Here is a 22,558-nt window from a genome sequence, read left to right as displayed (position 1 = left end):
AAAAGTTAAAAAAACGGCGAAAAAAGAATGCACTGAAGGGGAATCGAACCCCTGCCTCTTGCTAACGCGCCTTGCGGCGCAGGTGTGCCCCCTTGTGAAATGGAAGGCAAGAATTCTACCACTGAACTATCAGTGCCAGTTCATACCTGCCAAGGGTAGCTGCCATATATAAACTACACAGTTTGTGTCTGCAGTCAGTTGCGCTGTCGGTGGGTCGAATTGCCTGGAGGTCTCAAACTCTCACTAACGATCGAACTTTGTACCAGCGAGAGGGTCGTGGCGCTGGAACGCACTGCAGCTTGACATTCAGAAATGGCATTGTAAAGCACACATGAACGCAATGGCATTGCAGTACAAGAAGGCCATCTACACGTCTTGCCAATCGAGCGACCCGATGATGGCCGTCTTACTCGGCAACCTGCCGGCACTCGGTGACAGCACCGTGATCTTTTTCCTCACCGTATCGATGTCCGCCACATGCACAAAACCCAAGATCGGAGCGCCGATGATCTCGTCGTCCGTCGGATTGGTGCTGGAGTCCGGCTGACCTGCGCCGCCTCCACCTCGCGGAGGTTGGATGAGAGCCAGCACGCTGTGCAAGAGGCTGGTCTGATCGGCTGCGGAGTTGGTGGGATCGAGTTTGACCAGTTGCGTCTCGGTGATGGTGCGGGAAGCGCCGATAGGAAGGGCGGAGGATGGCGCCAGAGATTCCTGTCCGATCTTGTAGATCTCGAGTAGGTCGAATGGGATGGTGGTGCTGTAAGGGCTGAGGGAGGGAACGCCGCCGAGCGGATCAGAGTGGCCGGGAAGCACGGCTTTCGGGACACCGCTTTCCGTATTGCCACCGGCAGAAGAAATGCCGCCGTAAAAGTACGTTTTGACCTGCAACGCTTTCAGCCGCGAACGGTAGGTGTCGTCCAGCTCGACCACACCTCCGGACTTGGGCAGCTTGATCACGTTCACCCTAGGCAAGCGTTGCCCTTGTGATCCAGGGATCTCTGCTGTCTGAGCAGTGGCGGCGGGAGAGGCGAACAGCTTGGTCATCTCCAAATTGAGCTTTTCGTGGCCGAGCACCACGATGGTGTCCACCTTGAAAGCTTTGACGCAGTGCTGGATGAAGGCGTACTTGCTGCGTGCGTCCGCAGTGATGACTCCGGGCGTGTCGATGACGAGACCCGACATGCGCGATCGGAAGTCCCGCGCTAACCTTCGTTCCACACCCTCCGCTAGCCAATCTACCACGCGGCGGAAATGGCGTTCGTTGTCGCGTACGTTCTCTTTGCCCAGCCAAAGCGAGAGGGGAGCCACGCCATGCGCGGTCGATGTACCTGGAGGGATGGCACCCGTCGTGCTTGTGTTGGTACCGAGGGGAAATGCAGGGGAAGCCGAAGGCAGCGAAGCGAGTGGCAGTGGAGAAAGCGGCAAAGCCGACAGGCAGCACGGCAGCGGAGGTGCACCATCGCTCGGATCAAGATTGACCACGACGGGCCACCATCCGGTGATGTCGCTTCTCTTCTCCTCCTCGCGCTTCTCCTTCTTGGCTTCTTCGGATAGGTTGGCCTCCATGTTCGGGTAGATGATGCCGTCTCCTCCCGTTCGCAGGCTCTCGGCGACTTTGCCAGCCTCGCCTTTGCCCAAGCTGGCGACGGCGGGAGATCGAAGCGCATAGTTGGCGAGAAACTTGACTAAGCTCGTCTTGCCTGCCGACTCTGGACCGAGGACCATGACTCGTGGACCCTGCCCTTCCGGTCGATACACGGTCGACGCCGCGGTGCCGCTTGGATCGGATTCGGTTTCGGTGCCTTGATCGGTGGTGCGGGGCGCGATGTAGCTCGGATCCAGTACGGAGCCTGCCAAGGTCGATAGTAGTTTCGCATCGGCTCTCAGTGCTTGACGTGCCTGTATTCGTTGACGTTCGAGGTAAAGATGCAGATTCGAGTAGGCTGTATAGACGGGAGAAGGCTCGTCGGCGAGGTACTCTGTGGACGCGGACCCAGCCACTTCGATCTCGGCACCTCTCCACGAGGACACCGCAGCTTTCGCCTCATCTCCAAACGGGTACCATCTCTCCTGCGTACCACCGACCAGTTCAGCACCAAAGATCTCAGCATCAGGCTCTTCGCCGCTCTGCGTACGCCCCTGCACGAGTCGAATCGAAAGCTTCTCGTGCGGCTCGAGCTCAAAACGGTACTCGGAGCGTGGCGGCAGATGCACTCGCCGATATTGAGACGAGCTCTCTGCCTGTGACTCCATCTGCGGCCGCCTTTGGATGCTGTGTGCGATGGGTGTCGGTGTCGATGTGGGTGCGAGCGGGATGATAGTGTTGCGGATCGGATGCGAAGCTGGACCCTGCTCAGACGCGGTCGTTGCCTACCGTGGAGCAAAATTTCTATCCGATTTCCGCACTTTGGCCGGCGTGTCGAAAATCGGGGGCGATCTCACCGATGATCATGCCACAGCTCGTCCATCGCCTCACAGTCGGCAGCTGCCGCCATCCAACGATTTGCACATGGCAAATGGCGTCAAGGATGCAGCTACGATGGAGGGACAGTTCCGACGTGCATCAGTATGATCCCGACACCTTCCGATAGTAGTCGACAGTGGAATCAGACGCGGCACGGCAGGTGTGTCTTCATCTTGCGGTACATTACAGAGCAGCCCCAACGGTGCGGCGAGTCTGCTCCAGCTTTGATCCGACTTGGCGGCACAGGTCTTGTATGGGACCGGAAGTCAAGGCTCGCCACAGGACCTGCCCTCTTGTTTGCGACGTTCTGGATGAGCAATAGAGTAACGTGAGTGACAACACGCGCATCTTTCGTTTGCAGCACGGAGGTGCTCAGGCGACACTGCACCTCAGACACGCACACACTGTATAAACGGTGCTCAGCGAGCGCAATGGCATTCGGAACAGCCGACATGTCAACATTTGAAGCTACCGTGACGGCAACGACGCAGGCTGTCCATCTGCCATCAAATCTCGAGACCAGCGTCGTGCAAAGTCGATCTCCTTTTGTCCGGCGTGGTCGAAGCCGCGAAATAGCAGAAAGAGAGATCTTGCGGATCCCGCGTAAATGCGAGCGGCCTGTGCGTCACTCCACATTTAGAGGATTTTCGTGCGTTTGCCGAGGAGGACGGGAAGAGCAGCATCATGCCCACTTGAATCTCGACACAAGCATGATGGAGTCACGAGCCAGCGCCACTCATTCCCACTCATGGACTTCAGAGAATAACCAAAAGAGAGGAGCTGATTGGGAGCCTTTTGCCAACACAGGTGGATACGTGTGACGTGTGCCGAGCCTTTTCCACTGTTGCATCAAGTCGACAGCCGAGAAGAGATCCAAAGACAGTTCCGTCCGGTCAAGAGGGTATCTGGGCAGCCAATGGACGGCACGCCATTGTCCTGCCTTGGGCTGTTGGGACACAGCATCGGGTTGAGGCGGACCAGACTCCTGTTGCATGACATGCAGAGGACTGCAATTGGATCTCATGCAACAAACTTGGGATTGCCGCTTTGAGCCGAAGGAGTCCGAACCACGACACAAGGGGCATTGCCGCTGTCAACAATTCCGGCATGAGGAAGTCTGGAAGCTGCTCTGTCCAGCGCCTCCGATCACGCCTTAGAAGCAATGGCGGAGCTTCAGGATCTAAGAAGCAAGACAAACCTTCTGTGTGGGGAAGAGTCCTTCAGAGACTGGCAGAGGACAGGAAAGCGAAGGGTTCGCTGCTAGGCGCATCTCGGCACCGTTGGGGAGGCCACTATACAGAACACCTGGCTTTCGCACCGGGGAATCAATCTCGAATTTTCAGTCTCAGTTGCAGGACGACCAGGAAGCATGCAAGGTGCTGGGCAGCCGTGGAGAGGTCTCCTGTCGAGACAAATGGCTAGGTCGCCGATTTCGGCACTGCATACAATATCTCACCGCTGACAGCGTCACAACGCGAGCGAGAGCAAGAGTGAGACCTCGCGAGAAGAGGAGAGAGAGACAGAGAGATGTTGGAGGCGAAGTACAGACCGACTCTCGATGAGAATAATAAGATTCGGCTTTTCCCCGCTAAGGCCAACGCCGTCCAAAGCCATTCACCGCACAAGATGCCCCATCTTCCCCAGCGAATACAGTGTGTCTGACAAAATAAATAATCATAAATAAAATAAAATACTATTAAGAGGAAATACGACGGAGTCTAGTCCATCGTGATTCGGAGTAAAGGACCCTCAATGCCTAGCAGCCTTGTTATTGTACTCGGGTGGCACGGTTTGATGATCGACGTCTACGCCAATCAGAGCATGCACGAAGAGAAAGAGGTGTGCAAGCAGCGAGAGCTCGCAGACGCACTCTGAGAGGGAGAAGGAAGGAACGAAGAAGGAGAGAAGAAGGAATGTGAGCCAGATCGGAGCGCTTGGCCGATGGACCGAGACAGCCATTTCAAACAGACAAAGGCCGTAACTCCATTTCCACTCAGCGCCGACGGCGTCGGTGACGGTGACGGTGACTGAGGCTGGTTGGATGTCTTTCTGGCTGCTGGCGTCCTGCTTGGCATCTCGCTTCTGGACCGCCCCGCCTCGCTGCTCTCTCTTCCCTACTGGCACTTTCCGAGACTGCCGTGCATATGTGCGTGACACGCTTGGTCCATGCCCTCCTGCCGTTGTGCTTTTTCCCGATGTGGAGCGAGGTGCGTGGCCAAGACAGCATTGAGTTCGCTTCAACTGCCGCTCTTCCCCACTCGTGACCAACGTTGGCTCTTTCGCCTCCAGGCGAGATCCACTCAGCGCCAGACGTATATAGACCCGTTCTATTCGTAGGTGCTGCCGCATCATCCTTTCTCGCCTCTTTTCTCCCATCGCCTTGTTACACCTTGCCTCCGGTTTCCACCACTACGGTCCAAGCGTGTCGACTCATCTCTTGTCCCACCGTCTGATTGACAGCAGAGACACAGAAAAGTCAAATCTACATCTTCCACCTTCTTCTCGTCCTCCTCCACCACTTTTCATTTCTACGCAAACATGGCTGAAGCCGAGGTCCCCGAGGTTCCGACTTACGACGTCCCTTCCCGTCTTTTGGGAAAGGACGGTCGTCCCGCTCCTCACATCTCAGCTGACAAGTACAAGACCGACTATCCCGAGTCGATCAATAACACTGACGACTTCTTCGGCAAGGTAAGTTTCGATTCGACACATCTTACTCTCTTTCTGCGCTCACCGGATAGCCCGACTTGTCCGGTCGGGAGATCCGCTGGTACTTGACAGCATTGGCTCGTGAGCGGCAGCTGCCGCAGAGGAGCTTCGACGAAGAAGCCCGAACCGCTCAACTGACGGCCTGCTTTGCATTGACTCTTCTTGTACTTGCCTCGCCTGCACAGGCCGCCAAAGAGATGATCGACTGGGACGTTCCCTTCAAGACGGTGCGCTCCGGTGGCTTTGAGAACGGCGATGTCGCTTGGTTCAACGAGGGTCGTCTCAACGCCGCCTACAACTGTGTCGACCGATGGGCTCACAAGTACCCCGACCGTGTCGCCATCATCTACGAGGCCGACGAGCCCGGTCAGCACCAGGAGATCACCTACTCGCAACTCCTCGTCCAGGTCTCGCAGGCCGCCAACATGCTCAAGACGCTCGGAGTCAAGAAGGGCGACACCGTCATCGTCTACCTTCCCATGATTCCCGAAGCCGCCGTCGCGCTCCTCGCCTGTGCGCGTATCGGTGCTATCCACTCGGTCGTGTTTGCCGGTTTCTCTGCCGACTCGCTCCGCGACCGTACCAACGACTGCGGTGCTCGCGTCGTCATCACCACCGACGAGGGCAAGCGTGGTGGCCGCAACATTGCCACCAAGAGCATCGTCGATGCGGCGCTCAAGGAGTGCGCCGGTGTCGAGCACGTCGTCGTTGTCAAGCGCACCGGCGGCCAGATCAGCATGGACGAGAAGCGCGACATTTGGTGGCACGAGGCCTGCTCGCGCGAGCGCGCCTACTGCGCTCCCGAGCCGGTGAGCTCCGAGGACCCGCTGTTCATCCTCTACACTTCGGGTTCCACGGGCAAGCCCAAGGGTGTCGTGCACGCCACGGCAGGCTACCTGCTCGGAACCGCGCTGACACTCCGATACGTGTTCGACGTGCACCCGGACAAGGGCGATCGATTTGCGTGCATGGCCGACGTCGGTTGGATCACGGGTCACTCGTACATTGTCTACGGTCCCTTGATGAACGGTGTCACGACGCTGATTTTCGAGTCGACGCCCGTGTACCCTTCGCCTTCGCGCTACTGGGAGATTGTCGACCAGCACAAGCTCACGCAGTTCTACACGGCACCCACCTCGATCCGACTGCTGCGACGATTGGGCGACGAGCACGTCAAGAAGCACGACCTCTCTTCGCTGCGTGTCATTGGTTCGGTGGGTGAGCCCATCAACCCCGAGGCGTGGCACTGGTACAACGACAATGTGGGCCGACAGCAGTGCGCCATTGTCGACACGTACTGGATGACCGAGTCAGGTTCGATCATGATCACTCCTCTGCCCGGTGCCACCAAGACCAAGCCCGGTTCGGCGACGTTCCCCTTCTTTGGTATCAAGCCCGTTCTGCTCGACCCCACTTCGGGTGAGGTTCTGGAGGGCAACAATGTCGAGGGTGTGCTTGCCATTGCTCAACCGTGGCCATCGGTGGCTCGTACGGTGTACAACGACCACCAGCGATTCCTGGACACGTACATGCGCGCCTACAAAGGCTACTTCTTCACCGGTGACGGTGCTGCTCGTGACAAGGACGGCTACATCTGGATCAAGGGTCGTGTCGACGATGTGATCAACGTCTCTGGTCACCGTCTCTCGACCGCCGAGATCGAGTCGGCGCTCATCCAGCATCCCGGTGTCGCCGAGACCGCCGTCGTCGGTATCCCCGACGAGGTGACCGGCCAGACGATCGCCGCATACGTGACGCTCAAGCCCGAATTCTCCTACGACTCAGAGGAGGCTCTCACCAAGGAGCTCGTCATCCAGGTGCGAAGAAACATTGGCCCCTTCGCAGCACCCAAGAAGATCATCATCGTCTCGGACCTGCCCAAGACGCGATCTGGAAAGATCATGCGTCGTCTGCTGCGCAAGTGCGCTTCGCACGAGACCGACAGCCTGGGCGACTTGAGCAGTTTGGCTGATCCTTCGATCATCGACCACATCAAGGAGAAGACCAACGCTTTTGACAAGAAGTGAAAAAGTAACAGGCTAAGGTGTCGAAAGAATCGCTTGTCATTTCTCGTATGGAGTTCCGCCCACGTCGTAATATATCGTTTGCTGCTATGAATGCGTACAAGCCTGTGTCGTAGGATGTGCGTTGCAGAATGCGTCTGGATGGGTTGATTGAGCTCGTGCGGGGGATCGACAGCTGGCGGACAAGGTGGTGGTGGAAGAAAGCGCTTAACCCCGCAATGGGTGAGCTGTGCACGGGGCAAGTGGAAGCACTCAAAAACGTCGTGTGCTTCGCGTGCTCGGATTCGGAAATAACATGCTTGGAGAATGCATTGCTATGCTTTTCCACGGTGAAGCTCACAGCTGCCAATCTGTTGCATGGACGAGGAGGATTCGAGGCTCGGTGCATCTGATCGATTTCGATATGAGCGTTGATCGGTGGACGAGAGATATTGTTGCAATGTGAGCGAGCATGAGGGGAAAAAGATCCGCGGAGGTGAGCCTTGACAGGCGTGAGAGGTTTCGAGCGGGACAAATTAAGGCTCGCGCTTGCAAGGCCGGTTAAAAGATACACACTCTGCTGTCACACTCCGGCGGCTACTTTGGTGCAACAATGAGTGAGTGCTCGGGTATATATATTCACCGAGCATCTGCTCCCACCTCTTCCATTCGCCATCATCCACTCTTCCTCGCGAGTGCTGACATGTCATCTCGACTGGCACGTATCACACGACACATCTCGCTCTCACCGCCATCGTCCACCATCTCCAACGTACGAACAATGTCGACCATCCGCGCACTCCAAATTCAATCGCAGGGCGGACCCGAAGTGGTCTCTGTCCACCCCATCCCGGCCCCCACGCTCTCCGGGTCCGGCAAGGTGATCGTGCGCAACGAGTACGCTGGGGTCAACATGATCGACACCTACCACTTTGGCGGCCTCTATCCGCTCCAGTGTCCCATCATCATCGGTCAGGAGTCGGCCGGTGTTGTGGAAGCTGTCGATCCGGACGTCACGAGCGTATCTGTGGGCGACAAAGTAGTCCAATACGGTGGAGGTTCGTACACCGAGAAGCAGCTGCTGGACGCTGAACGCGTGATCAAGCTTCCCTCCAGCATCTCCACAAAGACGGCGGCAGCGGCGTATCTGCAAGGACTCACTGCGCTGACGATCCTACGAGAAGCTCATCCTGTCAAGAAGGGTGATTGGTTGCTCGTCACCGCTGCAGCAGGAGGTGTCGGTCTCCTGCTCTGTCAGATGGGCAAAGCGTTTGGAGCCAACGTCATCGCCGTCACCTCCACGCCCGAAAAGTGCGAGCTGGCAAAACAACACGGCGCCACCCACGCCCTCACGTACAACAAAGAAAACCCTTCCGAATATATCGACTCCATCCTCAAACTGACCTCCAACCACGGTATCGACGGAATCCTCGACGGAGTAGGCGCCGACACCTGGGAATCCAACTTCTCCATCGCCGCCAGAAAGGGCACCATCGTAACCTTCGGCAACGCCTCCGGTCCCGTCCCCGCCTTCGCTCCCCTCAAACTCGCCCCCAAAAACCTCAAGGTCGTCAGACCCACCCTCTTCAACTACGTCACCACCCGAGAGGAAAGAGAACACTACTCCAAGGAGCTCTTCGATCTCATCGAGCAGGGCAAGGTCAAGATCAACGTGCACGACGAATACCCCTTCACAACCGAGGATATGAGAAGAGCGTTCGCCGATATCAAGAGTAGGAAAACTACTGGAAAGTTGGTTGTCAAGATCTGATTCCACGACCTTTGCACACACACTCACAACTACACACATGTGTCGGAGGGACAGGCGACGTCCACTCCGACTACCCGTCAATGCGAAAGTGTTCTAATTGCAATGCTGGAAAACGACGTAAACCAAGAAACAACGAAACCTTATGAGAATCTGTGCAGTGCTATATGATCGATAGGTGTAACGAAGCAGCGCAAAAAGCAACGTCGATCTACGACTTACGCTTTGAAAGGCGAAGTGCTCCTCGACCTCGCACCGTCCCTTGCATGCGTACGTTGAGGGCTGCTGTTCCTGCTCGCTGTCGAGTTTCTCCAGCTGAAAGCGCCTTCGCCGCCTTGCTGAGAGAACGAGGACCTGCCCGCTTTTCCCTCTTTGAAGCTTCGAGGTGACGTGTTTCCCAGACCTAGGCCGAGTGACTGACCGAGTGTACCGCCGGCAACAGACGTTGGTGGGGCCATGGTCGAAGGAGAGGGAGGTGCAGGGGAGCGACTACTGAACATGCCGCCACAGCTCGAACTCTGCTGTTGACCGTTGAGTCTGGCAAAGGGTTCTGCCGCAGAGCTTGGATTAGGGCTGATCGATTGGCGGCCGAATGTTCTGGTCTGAGGAGAAGTGGGACTGGTTCCGGACCTCGTTCCTACGCCGGGGCTGAGCATCGGCTTGTCACCAACGGACCCCATCGTCGGAGTCCTCACCATCTGCGTGGGGTTCTGCAAGCTGTACAAACCCTCCAGCTTCTGCTCGGATCGATCCGAATGAGCGCTGAACTCCAACGTCACTCCCGGCTCATTCTCCACCTCCAATAGCGAAGCCAACTTCTTGCCGATGCGGTTGACTTTGTCCACATCACTACGGTCTCTCACCCAGAGCGAAATTCTATCGCCTCTCGGCTTGACACTGCAAACGGCTCCGCACACCTCGTCACCCTCATCCATCTCCTCTCCGATCAGCCCCAACACCAACCACAACCAGCTTCGATCCACCAGAGCTGGATGTCGCTGCCGGAACGTCAACGTCCACTTGCCGCCATTTGCGTTGCGAGCGTCTTCCCACATGGGCTTGATGCCGTCCTTGAAGCAGTGGTAGGACGAGTGACGCTCCAGTTGCGATGGTCGGCGTAGCTTGGCGAAGCAAGAGAGGAACGCCTCGACGGTTGTATACGCGCCGATGCAGCGCAGATTGGCCTCCCACGACGAGGCACTTTGCGTCGGAGTGGAGGGCTGCACAAGTGGGCTCGCTGGCGGTGCAAGGGTGGGCGTAGAGGGAGCGGCTGCTGAACGTGTGTCGAAGAAGAGCGTCCATTCGTGCTGCAGCGGATGAGTGGCGGGTCTTGCGGCTGGAGAAGGAGGAAGAGGGTGATTGAGCTTGACAGTAGCGCCGCTACTCGGGCTCTTTGTCGAGATAGTCAGCGCAGGCTTTGCTGCTTGCATCACTGGTGTCTCTTGCTCAACGCTCGACGGCTGAGGTGCCAGGGTCGGAGTGGAGGGCTTCACGCCTTCTGTTGACTTGACCTGATCCTCGAAACTAAGCGGCTTGGTTGGCGAAGAAGGTCTGGATCCGGAAGTCAAGCCCTTTCTAGACATCCGATCTTGAATCTCTTCCAGGCTCGGTAGACCCTTTGCGAGCATGCGCTTTATAGGCGAGCTTGCGCCAGAGGACGGCACCCTCGACGGGGACGTATGCGACAACATCCGTCTCTCATCATCTGCTACATTTGTCTTGGACGGAGATTCGAAGTTGATAGCGTTGCTACGTTCACCTAGCTGAGCTGGCTTGGGCGAGCTCGTGATCCGCCCCGTCAGCTCCAGTCTCGGCTGCTTCATGGGCGAGCTGCCGTTCAACGTCGACGATTCTCTATCGCGGTTAAGCCGAGCTGCAATGTCGCTGAGGGTAGGCATCTTGGAAGGGGAACGAACTCTGCCGATTGAGCCACAAGTGGTAGCGGGGCTACCGAAGCTGCCGGCAGAGGACGATGAGGGCATCATGTTTTCGTTCGCCTGCAATGGTAGGTGTTGAGGCTGCGTCATCCGCGTGGATGCTCTACGTACGCTGGTGGAAGTCATGTCGTGTGCTCTCTCTTTGAACGAAAGATCAGAAGAGGTGATGGAAGGCGGAGAGAAAGGTGTAGATGAGTTGATCAAGAGAAGGGTGGAAGTGCGATCTGTGCTAAGTTAGATGCAGTTGTTGATTTGCGTTTCAGCATGGCGTTTCAAGCCAAAGTCACAAAGCGTGCATGGCGGGATGGCCAGGAAGGGCAAGACACGGACCCTTTCCACTTCTAGCCACAACACCACTGCAAGTCTCGGCGATCTGCCCTGCATGGACATGCAAAAAAGGGGGAGGAACGCTCCCACACAACGCACCGCAGTATCACCCAATGTTGGGCAATCATCACAACTGATCACAGACAATCGAAAATTCGCCCGCTGGTGCGATTCATGAGGGAGCCTTGCCACTCTCAAGGTGTCAACACGACACGGCAGACGGCATTGCGCGGCATGCATACAGGCGTATCTTGGCCGACTTGGCAAGCTCGAAAATGGGACGCTTGATGGAGATAGAGAGAGACCAAGGTGGAAACAAGCTGCAAGGCACGCGTTTTGACAGCGTGTCCACACACGCCTGACGTCAAGGCTTGACACTTTTTCCATCATAAACGGACAATCTGATTTCCACGCTCATCAACGTTGGTTCTCAAGCGCGCTTCGACGTGATGGCTATGATCGTGTCCCAAGCATGGCTCGATTCGACTGACATCGAGCTTCAGTGTTACTTTGCTTGCAAGGTCGAGGTTGAGGGATGGGATGAGTGAGTGCTCGAGGGGCACCATGCAGCTCGAATTCCTTGGACCCTGACACGGCCAAAAGTGACATGTCGAAAAACTCAAAATTCAAACACAGCCTGTCCAGTTCGAGGATTCAACACTGCAAAAGCATCAAAGCATCGGCAACCAAGATCTCCCTTCTCTGATCGGGAGGATCGCATCCATGACCATGGCGTGTCCTGTCCATGTTGAACAACAATCCACCACCACCTTTGATGGGGCGTCCGATGGCGTAAGATCCTAGACCGCTGGGCGCTCTCCAAGATTGAAGCCCAGCCTGTCAACCGCCTGCTTCGCGATCGTACCATTGTACCACCATTTCAGTTCTTGCTCCGTGCAGTGCTTCCTCCCTCCATACTTTCATTCACTCTTCATCCCATTCTCAACTCATGCAGCTCCGACATCTTGTCAACGATTGCTCAGGAACGAGCGACGTCTGTCCTTCTCTCCCTCTGGGTCGACGTCAGCAAGTGGGATGATACAAGGTGTTGTCAGTGAAGGGAGCGTATCGTCCCCTTCGGCGGCGTTGTCCGCCGCAAATCTCCGATGGTCCAAAGTGAGACATGGAAGACGTCTATTTGTGCAAATGAATGAATGCAGTTCGAGTCCTCCTCTGAGATTCGCACCAGTTCTGGCACATGTCATCGTCGCAAACGCCCTTTCGACGGGAAGGGAAGAGCTAGATGTTGATGCTCTTCCTGCTTCTGCTGCTGCTGCTCATCGAAATCTGTCGAAGCGGCTAAGCAGAGCGGTCTGATACGGGTGCAAGCTCTATCGACGCATTGAGCGATGGATCGCCAAATAACCATGCATATGCAATCGTTAAGCGAGGCACACAGATGCACAAACAAATTGTCGGCAACCTCGTCGGCTCACAGGCGCTTGCATGCGACCTTCCAAATCTGCCCGTTCTTTTCTTTCATCGAATGCAAGAATGGCAAGCTCGACCCTATTCTGCATGCTCGGCATGACAAAGTCCGTATAACGACAACAACAAGCCACACCTCTTCCAGCATTGCGAGAGAGTTGATCTGGTTCCAGATGCCTTCTAGACTCGGATTCTCGCATCGCCCTCGCTTGCTCACAATGAGACAAAGCCAAGGCACCAGATCATGTGGATAAAATGCGCGAGCATGCATCGTGATAGTGTCCGTCCCTCCCAGAGCTGCACGATCGGCATTCGGTTCTCTCACTGCCCTGAAGCGCGGCTTCTCTCTGCCACCGCCGCTAATGAAACTTCAGGTTCTGGTTGATTAGATCCTCGAGACCTGCAGGTTCAAGTCGCATCCGAGTCGTGTCGGCCCACAAGGCTTCCCTCGCCTTCTCCTTCTATGAGCGTAGTCCATCTGTTGACCTCTTTGCGACTGGCTTGATCGGGCTTGCTTCTTCTTCTCTTGTTCCTTTACTCTCATCGTACCACGACACATCGCAACCTCCTCATACGCAGACTTCGGCCCCGACGCCCGACTCTTTCCTCCCGAAGCAATCCCTTGATTTACTTGATTCTATTCGGCTGGACCACACCTTTTGGAAGCCGTCACACGGCGGTCCTCAACGATGCGAGATTGAACCTCTTGACTTTCAGCAGTCACAGTTTGTGACAGCTGTGCACCCCTTCGAGCACAATGGGGCAGCATCCTTCCAAGCCGCCTTCTCATGAGCCTACGCCCGACTCAACACAGCCCTATCCGGTCGCAGCATCAGGTTGGCTCAAATCAACTCGCCGTCGCAAGACTGGCACCAGGAATGACACGGTTGCATCCCCAAATCATCGTTTCATCCCTCAAGGGGAACGCCAAAGGTCCGCCGGTCCCATCCGCAGTCGACCACAGCCTTCCGAGTACGGCGTCGGGAGACCCACGGGTTCGTCTGTGTTGTCTTCTGAAGAAGAACCGTGCTACCGACCCACGCTAGAGACAGCCCCAGCTGCGCTATCTTCAGCAGCACAGACACAGCCATCGGTACTTGTAAGAAGCACCAACAATTCTGACGTCCAATCACACAGACGCTGGTCAGGCCAACATTTGACTCCTTCACTTCGTGAATTACCTCTTCAGAGACATGCCATTCTGCACGAGGATCGGACCGATCCTAGGAGTGCGACTTCCGCTGCTTACAAAAATAAATCCACGAGTCAGCACCGTGTCATGCATCCCACCGCCACAGGACCTGCATCAAATGTGCGAAGATCGTGGCCGTACCATAGCGATATGCCTTCATTCGTCGGAGAGGCCCTTACCGATAACGACGACAAGGTGAAACACGAGCCTTCGAGAGGGCGGACAAACGTAAAATCTCTCCCGGTTTCTTCTTTTGGGGATCCTATCATGCAATCGACCGCCACCACATCTTTAGGCACCGACTCCAACCTATCGTATGCTCATCGCATCGGTCTCATCGAGCTGACGAACATCGAGCGAAGGAAGGTGGCCCCGAGCGATCACTCGATCTCGGGCTTGCCAGCACGAGTAGCCCATGATGATCGCGAAGACACGTTGGCGCCCAGGCTATCTTCTCAGGATCGGTTTCAAATGCTGCGTTCCAGCCATTCTGGCTACGCACCTTCGTCCAACTCATCCCTTGGCACCACTGAGGTCGAACGGCTTCGGCAAGGTCCTGAACTCAAGTTGCACCGCGACAGCATACACGTTGTATTCAGCTCCCAGACACCCTCCTCTCCCAGTCGATCTCGAGCCCTGATCGCCAAGCTGCGCGGCATCAAGAACAGCGGCGCCGAAGATCCAGCAGCCGAACTCAAAGATGCAGCAACCGGGACGTCGCCTCGGGCACCGACATTAAACATTTCAGGCGGTCAAAGTTGCTCTCAAAGTGTCCCTCAGCTACAATTTCCTACCAAGTCGGTCATTTGGGAACGCCTTCCCTCGACAGCTCTGCAACAATCACATCCACATGTTCCACCAGAACGACGAACATCGCAGCCGCCACTGCAGGAACCGTGCACGCCGCTACCGCCTCGACTCGATGAAAGACAGGAAGGGTTGTCGTCACCCATGAGCTCCAATTCTTCCCTCTTACTCATGGGTGAGACGCGCTCGTCACCTCCCAGAGGCGTCGTGCGTGGACTTGCGCCGCGAGAGGCTGGAGTACATGCTTCGAACAGAGATGTTCCTGACACTGATCGCCACCCGCAGGCTCGTGTCAAGCCGCCTACGCTCGAGACTGGGCAGCCTGCCCTTGTCAAAGACAGCGCTGCAAAAACTTCGACATCTGTCAAGGCGGCCGAGGTCAAGCAAGGCGGCTTCTGGAACTGGCCTAGAAGACCTTCGGCTTCTCGCCTCTTGAACTTCGGACAAACCCGCTCTCGTTCAGGTCGCCAGCTGCGTATTGAGATCGAGGATGCACCTCCAAGCCGCTTTGAATCGCATCCATCACCCGTGTCGCCTCGCTCGAAGGTTGACGTGGTAGGAATGGCCGTCAATACTCCCTTGGCCGCTTCGAGACCGGACGTGACCGGCCCCAGCATGGGCAGCTCGACGCGGTCTTCTTACTCGTCGCTAGCACCGCCCGTGCCACCATCACCTCTTCCGCCCCTCCGCCGATCTCGCAAGGGCTCCCAACAGGCACAAACCACGTTCAGGCAGGACAGAATCGATTCGGTAGACTCTAGCGTAGCTTCCGGCTCGACTGAAACGAGGCACGGGCGCAGCACTTACAATCTGCATCATTCAATACCCGAGGATAGTATTCGTCCACCACCAAGTGCAGCTGCTGTCTCGGCTGTCTCGGCTGCTTCTGAAACGGGGGCGAGCACATCGGCAGTGGCATCGGTGGTCGGAAAACCTTCAACAGTCGCGACGAGTCTCAGTGCAGCGCTCGAATCACAAGATCCAAGTAGCCCCATCGGGCCCCTCAAGGGTACATTTGGCGGCCAGAAAGGATATCTATCGCCTGGGCCGACCGTTTCACGACCTTTATCAGAGACTTCGGACGCTGGCACAAAAGAGATCCTGCTTTCGGACCGGGAATCGCTGGCTGGCCCCAAGATGAGCTCAGATACCTTTGCACGAGGCTCATTCGAGGAACGACATCCGGATTTGAAGAGCTACTACCCTGCCAGTGCTTTTCTTTCTAGCTCAGCCAGACCTCGATACTCGGGAACATCACCATCACCCCTTTCTCGCATGCTCGAGCTGGACGGCGGAACGTCTCAGATGCGACATGTTGGAGCCGTTCCAGACGTCTCGGCATCTACTGCTCCTTCACGTGTCGATGTCAATCTCGGCAATGATAAGAGCGTCGACTCACAGCGCGAGCAGCTCCCACGCTCTAGCCGGTCTTTCCATTCTGCTCGCTCATTCAGATCGACGAGTGATGCGAGCGTCCAGCCTTACCGCCCCCTGCCTGCAGTGCCGGTTCGGAATCGTGGTAATTCGCTAGATCCTGCGTCCATTCAACGCTTTTCAGGTCAAGGGCCTGGAACTTCGTTCTCTCCGGCTGAACACGTTCAGGCCAAGAGACTGGGATATTCCTCAGGTCAAGAGATAGACGGCTTGCCTTCTCGCCACACGCAACCTACTTTCATGCTGATGGGCATGGTGGCTGCAGCCACTTCGCCGACGGAAGCGACGCACAGTAGTCACGATCGAAATTCGATCGGCGGTGAAAATTACGCACGGCGAACTTCGAGGTCCAGCATCGGCTCTCCCACGTCTCCTACAGCAGAGTCGCATAAGCCAACGACGCAGACCGGAAACGCGGACGTACCTGTCAAAGTTGTTGAAGCGCAGTCGAAGCGCGCATTTCGGCGCCCGACTTCTCTTATCGTCCCGAGAGGTGCTCATACAGGCCCACCTCTTTCCCCGTCCGCTTTCTACGAGAGCAGCTCTCAGAGGTTCGTAAGGCCGGCGGCATCGCCAATGGGTCCCAGACAGAGTTGGAGTTCTGCGGAAGATCAGTCTTCGGCAACGGTCGTGACGCCAACATCGACGCAAGGTCTTGTACGAGGCATGACTTCGCCGGGGAAGGCCCAAAGCGAAGAATCTGTGTTCGCAAAGACTCTCGTCGAGACACAAGCGCCCTCGACCAGAGTTGGGTTTGGTTACCCCTCGACTCTCACTAGGACTCCTGACGATGTTCAAGAGGACGGGCTCTTGCAATTGGAGAGCTCACGATCCGGAAGAGGTATTCTGCTGCCTTCTACGCCCTCATCTAAAGACATTGACCTCCCGGACAGCGTCGAGAGAGCCCCGTACGCCGATACCGGAGTTCAGGCAAGCCTTGCTGCTCTTCGCGCTCGCGAATCTCCTGGCGAGAGTCTAAGGACCATTCTAGCTCGTCAACGTATACTCGGCGAGCCGGATGAATCTATGACCGAATTCTTGCGGGAATCCCGCGTTCTCGATACCGAGTCCCATTTGGAGGAAGAGGCGATGCGGGCGGTGAGCGGACCTCGCAGGAGGAGACGGTCCGCTCCATACCCACAATTGAGCGGTTCGCGCTACTCATCAGATGAGCTTTCGTCGAGCGGCAGAAGCCTGTCAGGTTTCCGAGCCGAAGCGGCTCGAAGAAGACGTCAAAGGAACAACACGGGAATGGCTGATGCTTCCGGCTCTTGGGTATCTGGGATAGGCGGACGCGAGTCTGATTCCGAGAGCACCATGCTCACTGCCATACGGCTTAGTCGTTCACGGATCAAGGATGCTTCTGTCCACACAGACGCTGCGGAAGATGTAAGCGATCGGAACGTGCACGATACTCGACGCAAAGCGTCCGTCGCATCTGAGACGACCGAGTTGCAGCCAGCTCGCCAGGTTGTCTCTGCTTCGTCCGTTGCTTTGCGACGAGAGAATGTACCGCCGTTTCAGGACGCATACCTGTACGCCGACCAGCATGGGGATTCTGAGCGACCCAAGCGCCCTCGCCACCAGAGGTACGTGACGGCACTTTCACAGTCCGATCAGACGACCCCCTCAGCGCAGCAAGATGCTCAGCTTCCCGACACAGTCGCGCCGTCGGACGCACTGCAGTCTTCGCAAGCGAACGAAGATGGACGCGCTTATTCGAACCCTCGTTCTGTCTCAATGCCGCACGCGCAGACAAAGTTTATTTCGCACGGTCCTAAGCACGGTCTCGAAGCGTCTGATGCTCGCACGACCAAGTTTCCGGCGGAAGCACCAGACGATCGAATGACGCAACGCATGCTCGCACAACGGCAGCGACAGAGATCGCACAGCGACGCGCACACATCCGCTTCGCGCAGCAGCAAGTTCACGTCTCGCAGATCTGGCCGTCTAGACGATGAAAGAAGTCGCTACGACGCCCAGATTGAGGACCTGCTACTGCTTCGAGAAAAGGTGCTTCAGTTGGAGGCTTCGATCAGCCGTGTACGCCAGACTGACTTGCAAGCCAGCTTCGACGACGACCAGCACGGGTCGGTGAGCTTAGAGGATCCGGCCAGACGCTCCAGGAAAAGCTCAATCTCCTCAAAGCGCAAGTCGAGACCGCCCAAGGTCGGATACACCATGCCAGACATTGTGGCATGGCAGGCTGGTCTAGGTGACAGCATCGGTAGCAACCAGGCTAGCGCGATGCCGACTTCGTCCACGGTTGCGTGACCGCAAGGTAAAAGATTCAGTGGTCGTACAATGTGGCTGCAGAAACAGGCTGAGTGCTGCCTACATTCATGCGGTCCTCATCCGACTACGCTCTTTCGCATTCACCTCTACCAGCTTCGTCGTACATTCACCTTCTTTGGGAATGTCACGCACGCAGCTACCACTGCACCCGAGGAAAATCAGAGACGGTCGATGGCTCGCCAGCTCACAGGCTCGGCGAGCGCTCCCGTCTTCCCAACTTCCCTCAATCCTTTGTAATGCTATCGCGCTATGCACGCTCATCTAATCATACTAATCAATCCACCCATCATTCGGATTCCGTACCCTACGATTCTTGCTTCTGAAAACTATCGCGAATTCGATGGCGCTCAGACTACTGCAAAAGATCGGTTCGGTGAGCCCGTGAGCAGTCGGCTAGTCCCGTCGGTTGAAGATACTAGTTGAACCTAGCTTGAGACGTTGTCATGCAGCTTTGAACTTCTAGGCTCTGAGCTCGACATAGGCATGAATGTGCTGTCGGTTTGAGCTGTGGACAGTGGGATAGAGGCAACGTAGCTGCAGTAGGGGTCCGAGTGGGGGTCCATTGTTCTTTGAGCGTCGGAAGGTCAAAGCGGTTCGGATACGTCAGCCGAAGTGACGAATTGGCGTAACCCTTTTTTCTCGGTTGCGCAGTGCGAGGCGAGCACACTCTCGTGACGAAGGACAGCTCATGGCACCTTTGGTGCTCAGCGCTACCTGAGAGCATCGGTGAATAAGCAATGTGGACGAGGAAACAGTAAATGCTGGTCATACCGCACTTCATCGTGTGTCAACTTGCGCGCAAGCCTTTGTGGTGTAAAAGCCGTCGATAGCCGCATCTTCATGGTGTTTGAAGGAATGCGTGTCATCTCAGCGGAACTTCACAAGAATCGACAGCACGTCATGCATGATCAGCCGGGACCTCCTCGGTGGACTCCTCTTCTCGCGTTCTGGAACATAGTTGCCGAATTCTGGCCCACACTAACTTTGCTTGTGTCACAAGTGCCACTGCTGCGCTTAATGGGCGAATTGCCCTTTGTGCTGCACGGTTCGCACTGTTGTAGTGAATTCTCTTTCATCTCACTTGACCTCGGGCCTTCATGCATTCTACGCTAGAACGATCTCTTTCCGTCCGGGTATTTGGAAGCGTATGCGAAGGAAAGCACATGACTCTGGAAGGAGGGTAGCGAACGGGAAGCTGGAATACCGAACATTTACCGTCGTCACGCATTGCACGCTCAGCCCGCGTTGACTAGGATGATGATGATGGAAGCGAGATGGTTGCAGATATTCCCACGCTTGTATAAATGACAGTCGAAGGCCGTGCAGATCGATGTAGCTTTGGCCTCTCTTCTAGAACGAGAACGAGGTGGGAAAATATGGCTCCTGGCTCGAAACAAGTTGGACCATGTCACAGCGTGATGAGTGGACTCGAGCGAGTTCGGTTGGTCAGTTCGACTGCAAATGGCTTGCAGTAGCCGGCTTTGCATGCAAGGTGTGCAACAACAGAGCCGCTAGAAATGCTCGGACTTCGATCTGCGTCCTATCTTGACAGGAGTCTTCGGCTCCCCTCCTATCACGGTCTTTGCTGCGACTGACTGAAGGACACTAGCTCCGGAAAGCTTGGACGACGAGCTGAGTGGCGTAGGCACAGCTGTCTTCGATGTTTCGAGCTCAGCGTGAAGAAATGAAGATGGTGCCAAGCCTCTATCGTCTGTCAAGGCGCTGGAGGACCGCATTGCAGAACGCACTTATAATGCCGTCAGCTCAATCATTTCCCCTTCGGTCTTACCTCCATCTGCTCCACTCTACTCCACTCCACTCTGTCCCCCTGCCCCTTCCCTTGAGACGAACCCCTCCCCTTCTCCAACTACAATTGCGAGTTTTTGCTGTCTATCTTGCGATTCTTCTCCGGCATTCTCAACTTCACTTTTCCCTCACCACCAACTCTTCTGCAACGTAACGATGCGGATCTCTTCGTCTCTCCTTCTGGTTTTGGCGGCGATCACCGCAGCCAACGCTGCCAACGTCGCCTCCGTTGCTCCCCGATCTGAGCCGAGCTCGCCTCCTTTCAATCGTCGCCAAGAGGTCGACGAAAAATGGGCCATCATCAAAACTCGTCGCGCTGAGCCCTCCCCTCACATCTCCATTCCAAAGCACCTCGCTGATGCCCAAGTCGACGCGCTCGACGCAGCCTCGGTCAACGCTGCTCCCGAGGAGCTCGGCCACCTGGACCGTCTGGCTTCGGCCTCAACTCGTCGTCGCCACCTCGCACACGCCAGCGCACTCAACGCCGTCCACGTCAACGTCGGACAGGTCGACATCAAGCACCTCGCTTCTGTTGTCCACACCCTCTCCGCCTCTCTCGAGAGCGACACCAAGACAGCCGATCACATCTTGCAAGAAAAGGATCACAAGAAGGCCCGCAGCCACGCCGAAAAGCTGCTCAGCAAGATCAAAGTCGATCTGCAGCACGCAAACACGGACATCGGCAAGCTCAGCAAGGAGGCTGGTCAGAAGCGCGCACTGCTTTCGGGTCTCGGTGTGGATCTTGCTCAGTTGACACAGATCGTCGACAGCAAGAACATCGTTGGTACTCAGAGCCTCGTCACGAGGCTTAGCAGTCTCAAAGTCGACTCTGTGCTTCAAGGCGATGTTTTCTCGGTTTTGACCGATCTTGACGTTCTGAAGACGGTTCAGTCAGTCACTGGAATCGACACGGTGCTGACGAGCTTGCTTTCGGTGCCAGACTCGGTGGCGTTGCTCGACAACCTCAAGCAGCTCGATGATCCCGAGTGCTTCGTCTCGTCCCTCGTCGACATTCCTGACCTCGAAGCTCTGGTGGGCGCCGCTCCTAACGGACTCACCTCGATCGCTAGTCTTAGCGGTACCAACAAGCTCATGTCTTACGTCAACAAGTACGGCTACACAACCGTCGGTCGAGTTCTCAACACCGCTGGCGTCCCCTGCGTTCTCGAATCGCTCGTCAAGGTTCCCGGATCCGTCAAGCTTCTTCGATCGATCAAGTCCGTCGCGGACGTCAACTCCCTCGTCAGCGGTATCAACGTCATTGGTGTCATGGACTTTGTCAAATCCATCCAGGCTGTCGACAACGTCGATGCGCTTGTCAGCACCGTCAAATCCGTCGCCGGTGGTGAGCTGAAAAAGCGCGCCGAGCTGCTCGACGGTGTCGAGAGTACACTTTCCGGCGTCACTTCTGGTCTTCCCCTCGGTGAGATCCTCAAGATCAAACGCGCAATCGCTCACATCGACGCTCTTCCAGCCTCCGTCGATGTCGACGTCAAGCACCGCCGCGATTTGATCCAGGATCTCGGCGTCGATCAGGCTCTCAACAATTTGGACGTTGCCAAGATCGCCTCGCTCAAGAGGAGCATTGCAGATCTGTCGGCTGTCAGCACCGAGGAGGTTACGAACATCATTGGCTCTGTGGTGAAGAGGGACGGTATCGTCGGCGGAGTGGTCGGTGGTCTCGAAGGTGGCGTTGGTGACGTAGTCGCCTTTGTCGACGGATCCGTCGTCGGTGGTGTCGAGCACATCTCTAAGCGCGATCTCCCCGTCGACCAGGTCCTCGACGCCGTCGACCTCAACCGAATCCTCGCCCTCCGCCGCTCCGCTGTCCTCGACACCCTCCCCTCTATCTCATCCCTCGACCTCAACCACATCCTCCCCGCCGTCCAGCGCGCCATCTCGAACGCCGACTCCATCACCAAATCCGTTTCCCGTCGCGACGCCACCTCGCTCACCCTCCTCAGCGACTCGCTCGACACCTTGACCTCGAGCGTCTCGATCCTCCTCCCCAAACTCGTCAAGGTGTCCGACGCGGTCCACGACGAGGCTGTGACCAAAGAGATCAAGACCGAGGTGATTCCGATGGTCGCCAAGGTCGGCGGTTCGCTGGACAAGGTCGTCAAGGTTCAGGCTCCTCAGCTGGAGAAGCAGACGGGGAAGGTGGTGGCGACCGCTGACAAGGCTTCCAAGTCGATCCCTTGATCGGACATTGGCGTCGAAGACGATTCTTGCCAGAGTTTGTTGTTTTCGATGGTGGGTCGTGGTCAGACCCCTCTTAGTTTGCATGTTTCTTGTTCGTCTTCGTCTTAATCTAGCTTTCGTCCTCTCCAATTCGCATACGGATCGCAATTCACAGTCTCTTCTTTCTCACTTCTCGCTCTCACGTCT

General features: G+C 56.3%; 9 protein-coding genes and 1 non-coding gene across 10 annotated transcripts; 6 read left to right on the top strand and 4 right to left on the bottom strand.

The window, feature by feature from the left end:
- Positions 1-28: 28 nt before the first annotated feature.
- On the bottom strand, positions 29-136 carry PHSY_007639. Its single transcript has one exon. It is a non-coding gene; the product is annotated as a tRNA-Gly (tRNA).
- Positions 137-366: 230 nt separating this feature from the next.
- Positions 367-2,253, bottom strand: PHSY_005254 (hypothetical protein; the record flags this gene model as incomplete). The annotated part of the gene is made up of 1 exon (XM_012335865.1): positions 367-2,253. One exon carries the CDS (start codon positions 2,251-2,253, stop codon positions 367-369), a length of 1,887 nt encoding a protein of 628 aa, XP_012191255.1.
- Positions 2,254-2,314: 61 nt separating this feature from the next.
- PHSY_005253 (hypothetical protein) lies at positions 2,315-2,572 on the top strand (the record flags this gene model as incomplete). The annotated part of the gene is made up of 1 exon (XM_012335864.1): positions 2,315-2,572. One exon carries the CDS (start codon positions 2,315-2,317, stop codon positions 2,570-2,572), a length of 258 nt encoding a protein of 85 aa, XP_012191254.1.
- Positions 2,573-2,895: 323 nt separating this feature from the next.
- PHSY_005252 (hypothetical protein) lies at positions 2,896-3,285 on the top strand (the record flags this gene model as incomplete). The annotated part of the gene is made up of 1 exon (XM_012335863.1): positions 2,896-3,285. The coding sequence occupies one exon, from the start codon at positions 2,896-2,898 to the stop codon at positions 3,283-3,285; it is 390 nt and encodes a 129-aa protein (XP_012191253.1).
- Positions 3,286-4,213: 928 nt separating this feature from the next.
- PHSY_005251 (hypothetical protein) lies at positions 4,214-4,840 on the bottom strand (the record flags this gene model as incomplete). Its single annotated transcript, XM_012335862.1, has 1 exon — positions 4,214-4,840. The coding sequence occupies one exon, from the start codon at positions 4,838-4,840 to the stop codon at positions 4,214-4,216; it is 627 nt and encodes a 208-aa protein (XP_012191252.1).
- A 162-nt stretch (positions 4,841-5,002) lies between these two features.
- PHSY_005250 (hypothetical protein) lies at positions 5,003-7,200 on the top strand (the record flags this gene model as incomplete). Its single annotated transcript, XM_012335861.1, has 2 exons — positions 5,003-5,155; positions 5,359-7,200. 2 exons carry the CDS (start codon positions 5,003-5,005, stop codon positions 7,198-7,200), a joined length of 1,995 nt encoding a protein of 664 aa, XP_012191251.1.
- A 679-nt stretch (positions 7,201-7,879) lies between these two features.
- Positions 7,880-8,947, top strand: PHSY_005249 (quinone oxidoreductase; the record flags this gene model as incomplete). The annotated part of the gene is made up of 1 exon (XM_012335860.1): positions 7,880-8,947. The coding sequence occupies one exon, from the start codon at positions 7,880-7,882 to the stop codon at positions 8,945-8,947; it is 1,068 nt and encodes a 355-aa protein (XP_012191250.1).
- Positions 8,948-9,040: 93 nt separating this feature from the next.
- On the bottom strand, positions 9,041-10,929 carry PHSY_005248 (eukaryotic translation initiation factor; the record flags this gene model as incomplete). Its single annotated transcript, XM_012335859.1, has 3 exons — positions 9,041-9,052; positions 9,167-9,282; positions 9,366-10,929. The coding sequence occupies 3 exons, from the start codon at positions 10,927-10,929 to the stop codon at positions 9,041-9,043; spliced, it is 1,692 nt and encodes a 563-aa protein (XP_012191249.1).
- A 2,464-nt stretch (positions 10,930-13,393) lies between these two features.
- On the top strand, positions 13,394-18,343 carry PHSY_005247 (vacuolar targeting, actin-related protein; the record flags this gene model as incomplete). The annotated part of the gene is made up of 1 exon (XM_012335858.1): positions 13,394-18,343. The coding sequence occupies one exon, from the start codon at positions 13,394-13,396 to the stop codon at positions 18,341-18,343; it is 4,950 nt and encodes a 1,649-aa protein (XP_012191248.1).
- Positions 18,344-20,326: 1,983 nt separating this feature from the next.
- Positions 20,327-22,372, top strand: PHSY_005246 (hypothetical protein; the record flags this gene model as incomplete). Its single annotated transcript, XM_012335857.1, has 1 exon — positions 20,327-22,372. One exon carries the CDS (start codon positions 20,327-20,329, stop codon positions 22,370-22,372), a length of 2,046 nt encoding a protein of 681 aa, XP_012191247.1.
- Between the last annotated feature and the right edge of the window lie 186 nt (positions 22,373-22,558).

This window comes from Pseudozyma hubeiensis (genome assembly GCF_000403515.1).
Source record: "Pseudozyma hubeiensis SY62 DNA, scaffold: PHS47, whole genome shotgun sequence".
Taxonomy (NCBI): Eukaryota; Fungi; Basidiomycota; class Ustilaginomycetes; order Ustilaginales; family Ustilaginaceae; genus Pseudozyma; species Pseudozyma hubeiensis.
The sequence above is the reverse complement of the archived record's forward strand: the minus strand, read 5'-3'. Positions and strand labels throughout refer to the sequence as shown.